The sequence below is a fragment of the Pseudonaja textilis genome, chromosome 2 (assembly GCF_049901715.1).
Source record: "Pseudonaja textilis isolate UNSWEBS1 chromosome 2, rPseTex1.2, whole genome shotgun sequence".
NCBI lineage: Eukaryota > Metazoa > Chordata > Lepidosauria > Squamata > Elapidae > Pseudonaja > Pseudonaja textilis.
The window spans coordinates 63,933,676-63,943,540 of record NC_141991.1 but is presented as its reverse complement, the minus strand read 5'-3'; the positions used below and the strand labels follow the sequence as shown (position 1 = coordinate 63,943,540).

The 9,865-nt window shown below is 38.9% G+C and overlaps 1 protein-coding gene and 1 long non-coding RNA gene across 4 annotated transcripts in view; one reads left to right on the top strand and one right to left on the bottom strand.

The window, feature by feature from the left end:
• CAMKV (CaM kinase like vesicle associated) overlaps positions 1 to 9,865 on the bottom strand; it is a 59,295-nt gene that overhangs the window by 7,630 nt on the left and 41,800 nt on the right. For both annotated transcript variants that reach the window (XM_087924109.1, XM_087924108.1), the window contains 8 exons: positions 8,329 to 8,460; positions 6,782 to 6,856; positions 6,095 to 6,237; positions 4,999 to 5,115; positions 3,914 to 3,989; positions 3,502 to 3,638; positions 3,030 to 3,108; positions 2,641 to 2,728 (listed from right to left, as the gene is read on the bottom strand). In XM_087924109.1, coding sequence (XP_087780235.1) covers positions 2,641 to 2,728; positions 3,030 to 3,108; positions 3,502 to 3,638; positions 3,914 to 3,989; positions 4,999 to 5,115; positions 6,095 to 6,237; positions 6,782 to 6,856; positions 8,329 to 8,460 — 847 coding nt within the window. The remainder of the gene's footprint in view (positions 1 to 2,640; positions 2,729 to 3,029; positions 3,109 to 3,501; positions 3,639 to 3,913; positions 3,990 to 4,998; positions 5,116 to 6,094; positions 6,238 to 6,781; positions 6,857 to 8,328; positions 8,461 to 9,865) is intronic.
• The window catches only part of LOC148126883 (uncharacterized), a 45,270-nt gene that overhangs the window by 20,188 nt on the left and 15,217 nt on the right, over positions 1 to 9,865 (top strand). The window contains exon 2 of one of the 2 annotated variants that reach the window (XR_015741677.1): positions 5,703 to 5,831. The exons of the other annotated variant lie outside the window; for it this stretch is intronic. This is a non-coding gene — a long non-coding RNA (uncharacterized LOC148126883). The remainder of the gene's footprint in view (positions 1 to 5,702; positions 5,832 to 9,865) is intronic. 2 annotated transcript variants of the gene reach the window in all.

Sequence of the window (9,865 nt, the reverse complement as noted above, 5' to 3'; positions counted from 1 at the left end):
TATGGGAAAGCTCAATACAATGAAAGATGAATCAACTACAATTGACATCTTTGGCAATGATAAATTGAAAGGAGTGAGATTTACAGTTTTACTCAGAAAATCATACAAAACACAAAAACAAAGAAGAAGCAATGTTGCTTTCATGATCAGGAAGAAATCAGTCTACACACCAATAGTAAAGAAAGAAGATTTAACAGAGTGTGGAAATCGTCATACATTTTCCTTATTTTCACTTGCTAGTAAAATAATTCTTAGGATTATCTAACACCAGTTACATGAAAAGAGAGATGCCAGGTATTTGAGATAGTTTTAGAAAAAAATAAAGATCAAATATTATTGCTGATGCCCACTCAATAATTGAAAAATTAAAAGCATATTTCTCAAAAATGAGTATATGCCTCATTGTTTATAAAAGCCATTGATGGTGTAAAGCTAGAACATCTATTATCACAATATCACAGGAAGCTATAGTCCTGATAAAACATAGCAAATTGCATGGGCTCTGGATTGGTAAAGAAAAAGTTAAGTATGGTTTTTAAAATTGGAGGAAGAAACATCAATATCTTGCATTATGTTGAAGACTAGTTTGACATGTAAATGATTTGCAAGCTCTAAATATGAAAGTCAAGGAGCACAGTGAAAAAATGAGACCAAGAATAAACATAAAAAAACTCGATTAATGACTGCAGATATAGGAACCATCCTTAGAATAACAATGAAGAAATTGAAATAGTGGATAGCTTCTGCTTTTTAGGGTTAAATAAAGAAATCAGCAGTCAAGAAATGCATCACAGATTAGCATGTGGTAAAGTAACAAAAAAGAAATATTCCAATGCCACAGAGTGCCTATATGGAACAATGTGGGCAATGTTTTTCCTGTAATAATAGTGTGAAAGTTGCACTTTAAAAAAGAATGTTAGAAACAATACTGATGCTTTTGAACTTCGATGTTGGAGAAGACTTCTAAGAATACCATAGGTGGCCAAGAAAACAAACAAATGAGTCATGGAAAAAAAATCAATTCAGTGTTCTTATTTGAGGCACAAATGATCTGGCTCAAACAATCATATTTTGGGTATATTATAAAAGATATAGCTATGATTACTATATCTGTAGTTGCTAAGAATTGACATCAACTTGATAATCTATATTCCATCAAAAATGTTTTATCATTTCCTATTATAACTTAAAGGCTGCATGTTTGTATTGCACTTTGTGATATAGAAGTTAAGCTGTGAAATGCAGTTTATTTTGTTTTATTTATCTAATTTATGTAGCTGTCCATCTCACAAGTAAGTGATTCTGGGTACAACTGCATGCGTACAACAAAACTAAAACAATAAATATTATTGTTGAAAATATTAAAAACATTAAAAAGCTATAAAAACAGGTAAATGAGATTTATTTATCTAATTTATCGATTAGTTCATTGGTCAATTAATTAATAAATTAATAATTAACTCATAATTATTGAGCAGGGTTTCCCAAATTCCAGCATTCTTGAACCTAGTAGTCTTTAGAAGATTGGTACCATAACACAAGGATTTTCTAGACTCTATTCTCTAACCTCTTTTTGCAGAAGGCTGTGGAAAATGTTGTAGAGCCACACTTGCAGAATATCCTTGATGGAGCAGAATGTTCAGATCCTTTGCAGCAGGGTTCAAACCTGGTATTTCTTAATAATCTCTGGTCAGATCCTAAGGAAGTTTGACCATGCTTAGCTTTTCCAGATCAACCAAAGTCAACTAGGCGTTTCCAGATAATCAAACTATAGCTTTCCATTGCACATTATCACACTACAGGTGGTCCTCAACTTACAATCACAACTGAGCCCAAAATTTATGCTGCCAAGTGAAACATTTGTTAAATGAGCTTTGCTCCATTTTATGACCTGTTCGCTGGTGCTGTGGCCTGTTCACTGCTGCTGTGGCCTGTTCACTGCCACCCATTCACCACCACCTATTTGCCGCCGCCTGTTCGCCACCACCCATTAGCCGTCACTGTGGTCTGTTCACTGCCACCCATTCACTGCCACCAGTTCGCTGCGGCCCATTTGCTGCAGCCCATTAACCGTGGCCTGTTTGCTACGATGGCCTGTTCTAGAACAGCTGATCAGCGCCATACCAACCCCCCTCCCCCCACTGCAATATTCAGTGTATATGACAAACAGATATTTCCATCCACTATTTTTTTTGGGGGGTGGGGGGAGAAGTGTGTTTTATACTCCGAAAAATATGGGTATATACAGCAACATATTTATTACATATTTATTTGTTGGAATTGTCAATAAAATAAATGTATGTTTAATTTTAATGACCATTTACACTTTTATTCTTGTGAGTAGTTGTTGTAGGGGCCCCACTACACTGCTTTGCCCATAATGCTGTTAAGACGGCCCAGGAGGACGACCAGTATTGTTCAGCTATTATAAGTATTGTGAGAAATAGACAAAGTTATTTTGATTTCTTATTTATCTGAGGTGAAGTCTAATTCTTTCATCTAGATTTAGCCCTCTGAAAAAAAAACAACCCATGAATTTTCATAGAGACTGAAAGAAAAGGTTCCGGATGCATTTCCTCACATTCAGAGTGAAGCTATCATAAGCTTTGCGAGAGGGGGCCTTTGCTAGCAATACATTACCTTCCATTTTGCCCTGGCAAAGTTCTTTTCAATCTGAGCACATACTCCATCTTTTATATTCTTGTCAGAAGCTGCATTGCCAGAAATCCTAGGGACAAAAGAAAAAAAAATCCAGCCAGTTATATCACTTCATCATAGCCCCTCCCTTAGTCTAAATGCCTTGCTTTGCTTATTGGCCTAGATTGCAAGGTCCTAAATAGGAAGGCTAGAGGCAGCAATTAGCTCTCAATACAAAACAATTCACATTATAAATGTTATGAAATCTGAACATCTTGAACTGTTCCTTTTGAACATGGAGAAGTTATATTGTCCCTGTTCATGTTTCTTGGCATTGTATAGTGGTCTTTAGAATTCTTTTTTTCCTTATGGAGTAACTATAGGGCTCTCACCATTCATGAGAGATAGCTTCTTCTGCTGTAATTCTCTGGTCTTGATCCACCTCCATCAGACGGGCTACTAGGTCCTTAGCTAAAGAAAAAAAAGAAGAAGGAAGATTACTTTTAAATGGCATCAGTGGGAGTGAAGGTCACAACAAATGCCACAATGGCTTTGCAACACAGAAATTCTGAAAGGACTACCAGTAGATAAAAAAATTATGTGTATCTTTCAGGCCAAAACAGATACGACACAAAAGTAATTTAGTATGACTGACTCTTTTTGTATATAAAAACAGCCTTGGGAGCTCACAGTATTTCTGTTAAAAATTGCCAGAAAGGTAGGAGTATTGGAAATTATAATCCAGAGGATGCAATGATTGGGAAGGCTGAGTTAAGAATCTCAGTGAACTTGTATTTGCCCTTAAAATTTGGGGTTACAGTGTGCAATTTCTTTTTCTTGCCCCCACCATTCTCACAGCCTTACCTGCCTGTGAGATATCATCCCAATAAGGAGGATCAAATTCATAGTCTCCAGCCAAGATCTTGCGAAATAGGTTCTTGTCGTGGTTCTCATAATCATCCTCATCCATTTCCTCATAGAAGGGTGGGTTTCCCGACAAGCTACAGCGTAGAAATAGGAGTTCAGATTCGGAATATTTATCTTCAAATTCCCAGCCAGCCTGGTCAATGTACTGTAGCAGCTCACTGGTAATTCTAAAAACTGGAATCCCAGCAAATTTGGGGAAGGCTCTCAGCTGCTGTAGCTGAGATTTAGCTCCTCTCATAAGAACTTTCTACTGCTTTTTCTGCAGCAATATTTTTCTCCTGATGTCCATTCTATGTTTGGACCTTCCCCCTTTCCCTCCCTGTCATCAGGGTGATGTCTCTTTACTTACAGAATATACATGATCACACCAATAGCCCAGCAGTCCACAGGCCGCCCATATCGTTGGCGCCCCACCACTTCAGGTGCTGAAAGGACAATTGTAGAAGATGAGGACTATCCAGAGGACAGGCATAATGTTTCTCAGAAGACATTACAATTACAATTTCAGTAGACAACATTTCAGGAAGTATATCTTAATCTTCCTCCTCCTTTTAACAACCCCATATGTCCTTCCTGTCACCAATGTGGAGGTTTTTTTTCAGCAGATATAATCTCAGTGTGCCCAGAGAGAGAAATATCTGCCTCTACCAAGGATCGAACTCACAGCCTCCTGACTGTGAGGTGAGAGCTCCACCTCTAGGCCACCGCTCCACTTTCAGAAAATATATTTTGGTAGAGCTAAATACAGAATGCTATGGCATTGCTCTTAATTCTATTTCAAACTGTTTTGAGAGAATTTATAGAATAAGCCTAATGAAGAAGGCACACTGAAATCTTTCTTAGTGGTATTTTAAATTTCCATATATAAACATTTTGTGTGGGACGAAAATGGAATTGGAATATAGAGGTAAAATTGTGTCCTTAAGCAGTTAATTATTTCAGAAACATTTAAAATCTATGTTAGGAGATTTGCACTCAAATCTGCTCTCCCTTTTTTACAGCATATGCATAAATTTCTGGTGCAGAATGGTTTGGAATATATGGAAGTTGATCCCTATGTTGAAAAATGTCATTTGCATTGAATCAACATATTTAGAGAAATATTTTTGTGTCATAGGCTGCATTCCCACTGAAAGCATCTGTTGGGACTACAGTGCTTGTCACTGGCACGCAACAGTATCAAACATTACTGTTTTCCCTCTCCGCACAAAATATCTATGGCAAAAATGGTGAACTCATAGTCAAGCAGCAAGGCAGAAGGTAGTACATAAATGTAAATTACTATGGACCAATAAGAGGGAAGGAGTTTTATGTTTGTGAGTTTTTATAGGCATCTGGTTGGAAATAAGTCTATGACTAGGTACAGGAGGGTTATTTTCTGTTCCTATAATCTATTCATTGTAATGTTGCCCTGATTCGTATGCTGCTTCTTACCGAGATATTCAGGAGTTCCACATGGTTCTTTGATGAGCCCATTCTCCAGCTTGGCTAGGTGAAAGTCACTGATCACAATCTTAGAATTCTTCAGGCGGTTGTAATATACTAAATTTTCTAGCTGCAGAAACAGTTGAAAAAGAATAGAATACTTTATTGACCAAGTGTGATTGGACGCACAAGGAATTTGTCTTGGTGTAAATACTCTCAGTATACATAAAAGAAAAGAAACATTTGTTAAGATTCAAGAATCATAACGTGCAACACTTAATGATAGTCATAGGGTACAATCAGCAATCAAATCATACTAGGAAACAGTCAATATAAATTGTAAGGATGAAGCAACAAAGTTACAGTCCTACAATCACAAGTGGGAGAGGATGGGTGATAAGGAGTGATGAGAAGATTAACAGTAATAGTAGTGCAGACTTTGTAATAGTTGAAGTGTTGAGGGAATTATTTGTTTAGTAGAGTGATGGCTTTGGGGAGAAAACTGTGCTTGTGTCTAGTTGTTCTGGTGTGCAGTGCTCTATAGTGTCGTTTTGAGGGAAGGGGTTGAAACAGTTTATGTCCGGGATGTGAGGGGTCTGTAAATATTTTCACAGCCCTCTTTTTGGCTCTTGCAGTGTACAATTGAAGGCAGGTGGGTAGTAATTGTTTTTTTCTGAAGTCCTAATTATCCTCTGGAGTCTGTTGGGTTGCAGAACCAAACCAGACAGTTCTAGAGGTGCAGATGACAGACTCAATAATTCCTCTGTGGAACAAATATATGGATGAAAGAATGAAGGCAAGAGGATAAAACTGCTGAATGGGAGCATTATTTCCTTCTAGATGTAAGTGTTAGCTTACATGCATGCTTATACATCCACACAATCACATCATGCTTCTGGGAAAAGTAAAAGGAATGATATTTGAAATGGATGTTTCTATCCATTCCTTCAACTGTGTATATATGGCATCATACATAGGATACCCTTCTGAAATCTGGGGGTGGGGGGAGTAGGGGGAAGGAAAGGAGCAAAAGAAGGCATTGCAATTGCTTAAATCAATTTATAAATGGAAGGAAGAGTACATGAGCCAAGAATGATGATCCGACTTGCCTTGAGATTCCTGTGTACGATCTTCAGTGAATGCAGGTATGCTACAGCCTCCAAGACCTGCCTGATGACATTACTAGTGTCACGCTCAGAGTAGTATCCTTGGTCCAAGATCCAATCAAATACCTCTCGACCAGTGGCCCTATAAATAAGGAAACAGACAAAAGCAATTGGATAACCAAGACACTAGTTAATGCGAACTAGTATTACAAACTACAATGGGTGTAGCAGAACAAAAATGGCTTTCTCATTTCACATCACTGCAAATTAGCTTTACAATAGAGAATGGAACAAAATAGCTTCCTTTGTTTGAATCCATCTGATTTGGTACATGTTAATTGTCATCACAATAGACTCTTTCCCAGCATTATTTAAAAATGCCACGGATTGAATCAGAGGGGTTTTTTCCCCTAGAAAAAACAAATACAGTACTACTGAGTAATGGTTTTTTTCTGCAGTAAAAAAGAAATGATAATATAATGAGAAGGAATGTTCCCCCTCCTGTTCTAGATGGCGTCATGAACATTTAAGGAGTTTCTGATAAATGTCTGAGATGTTGTATTTTGGGATGGGGGGAGGGAAGGGCAGGGTTTAGCATCATCATCATCATCCTATGGCCCTGGCAGCCTGAGAAGAGAACCCAATGGGTCATTTTAGGAGTTTAGATTCACACAACACCTACTTACAGCTCCAAGAAGAGGAAATACTCTTTCCGGGTAACATATACATCCACCAGTTGTAGAATGTTGGGGTGCTTTACCCTGTGGGAAAAGAGAAAAACTACTTTGAGGGTCTGCTATCAGGCACCAACATAAAACCGAAGTCAGATATCTGCTCAGTCTTCTCAAGAAATTTGTCACGTCACCTCGTATTCATTTACTGCATTTTAATTAGGATGTTCTACTTTGCCTAAATCTGTTCCACCATAGCTGAAGCCATACAACTTGTTCCATTATTAATGGATACAATGACTACCGCAGAATTCTGTTGCTTTCATCATATGGAAAATGAAAGGGAATTGCGTTGTGATATTGCAATGTTACTTTCATCAAGCTGGCATTTCCCCCTCCCTCTGATCCTTGCAGAAACTGCTTCCCCTTTCTGAAAAGTATTTTTTTTATATTTAATCCTTTCTGGAGCATGTTGGTTCCTTGAATTCTGCTTTATAGTATTAGCTTTCAAGTATTATTTTGTCTTATCTTTGCGTTTGTTTGGGGGAATCTTCAGTTCATCAACATCTATTCTGAAATGTTCCATATTGTGAACTAGTATTTCTCTTATGCAGCTAAAAATGTGTTTCTTCATGCTGATGTTTAAAATGGGGATAAATAGCAATGCCAGTGGTTCTGACCAGTGGTGAACATGCCTTATGCACCCCAAATCAGGATGCCACCATCTGGCGGGGTGGGGCGGAGAAACAGGAGAGAGGCTATGGAGGCAGAATAGGAATTGACCGTATAGGACAGTATTTATCTTTCTGATACAGTTTTGGCTGGCACTTTAATGGAATCCTGAAGAAAGATGCAGTCGCTATTCCTGAATAACTACCCATGTTTCCTCAAAAATAATACCCTGTCTTATTTTTTTTTTTTGCCACCAAAAAAGGTACCAGGTCTTATTTTCCAGGGATGTCATCCACTGACTCACCTCACTTGTGTGCATTGCCCCCCCCTCCCCCGGCTTCCTTTTCACTGTCAGAGGCCTTCAGGAACTTCTTCTATGGCCGGCAAGGCTTTCCTGAAGGTCAATGCAGCTGATAACAGAGCTCCAGATTGATCCGGAGCTTCGTTATGGGCTGCAGAGGCCTTCAGGAAAGTCTTGGCAGCCGTGCCGCCTGCAGAAGAAATGGGCTGGCAAGGCATAGGTGATGGGAGTGTGCGAGACCTGGCTGCAAGTGTTCAAAGGTAAGTAGTAGGGTAGCTCAACCCTCCCCCATCCCCATCCTAACTTAATTTTTACTTGTGCACCCTGGAGTGGGCGGTGTCTTAATTAGGGCTGATTTTGAGGGTAGGGCTTATATTGGGCACACGTGTAAAAAATCAAGATAGGACTTACTTTTGGGATAGATCATATTTTCGGAGAAACAGTGTTAAGAGTTAACTGCAGCTGCATTCCATTTAGGAAAAGAATTAAATTGAACATGTGTAGCTTCAAGGGCTAAGCAAGCACAGCAATAAAGCAGCTGAGGAAGCACAGATTCTGGTATCTATTGGAATCAACCTTCTCCACTCACATCTTCAGGATGATGATCTCATTCTTGGCTGCCTTCCGCACTTTGCGCCCATCTCTTTTCAGAAACTTCTTGCAAGTATAAAGCTTGCCTGTCGATTTCTCTTTGGCACGGAATATCTCACAAAACTCCTCTCTAGGAAAAGAACACCCATCTTTAAATGTAAACAGATTGTATCCATTTGCTGAAGCAGCATAATTGTGCAGCAGAGATGGTAAATAGCTTCCAGTTTATGAATCATCCACTTCCCAAAAGAGACAGAAGATACATTGTGTGTTCCCTGAACAAGCTGTTATTAAGTGCATATTGACTGGGGATTGACCACAAAAGGGATGAATAGCAGAGGAAAAAACATTTGTCCATGATATGTATTCTACACGTACAACACTATAAGTGGCGTTTATTAAAGTACCTATTATTTGCAAACTTTGGATGACCTTTAAAATTAATCCTGTCTCCCAGGATTCTGTATTTGTATTTGCATGTGTTTTCATGTTATCAATTGAGTCACTTCTTGACAAGATATAAAACAAAAAGGGAGGAAATGGAATTCAGGGGAAGAGGAAGAGTGTCACTGATATGTTCTAACCTAAATAGATTTACTAACTTAAGACAGAGTCAGAAAGCCCTGTCTTCTTTCAGGCTAAACTAAAATCCCCTCACTCAGCTTACAAAAGAGTTAACTAACTCCCCGATCACTAGCTTTCTTAACAAAGTAAGCTAGTGATCAGGGAGTTAGTTAATTCTCTTGGCTCCTGAGATGAGACTCATCAGAGTCCCCTCCCCCAAAAGCACCTCTATCTCCTGTGTAGCTTTCATACCGCTCTCCACATAGAACCCGTGTGACAAATTGCAGAAAAGAATAGGTACAATCATCCTTTGAGTTCACTCCTGGTGGTGCCTACTCCAGTTGCACTTCTGTGTTGTTTAAAATCTTGCGCCAAGGGGAAATATACTAAAACAAGATAGGTAACACATACAAAAGATGATTTATGGAATTCTTTCCAACCAGCAGTAGCTATAGGAAATACTTGCATTTTCTTCTGTGTAATCAAGTAACCCATAACTCTCTCTCTCTCTCCCCCTCCCTCCCCTTCTCCCTCTCCCCCCTGTGTGTGTGTGTGTGTGTGTGTGTGTCTGCCTGCCTTTCCCTTAGAAACCATGTACTATATATAGCTTATGTGAATGGGGCTGGCAGCATAATCTCAGCTCTTGGTCACATGACCATGAAGATGAGGGAGAAGGGCTTAGAATAGAATAGCCAGAAACACTATGAGCTCCTATCCAACTATCTTGTCCATAAGAATGCATTGGATGGATTAAAAAACAACAACCTTCCTTCACAGTTGCCAATTGCAGTCCATTTTTAAACTATTTTTTTGCTAGTTTCCTCTAACACATTTGGTCCTGTTCCCCTTGGGTTTGGAGAGGTATCCCACTGACAGACAGATGAATAAGCAAAAATCCCGAACCTCTTACCAATATTACATTGGGTTGGGAAAAAAAAAAGACTGTGAATGGGGAAAAAAATAAACCCAGG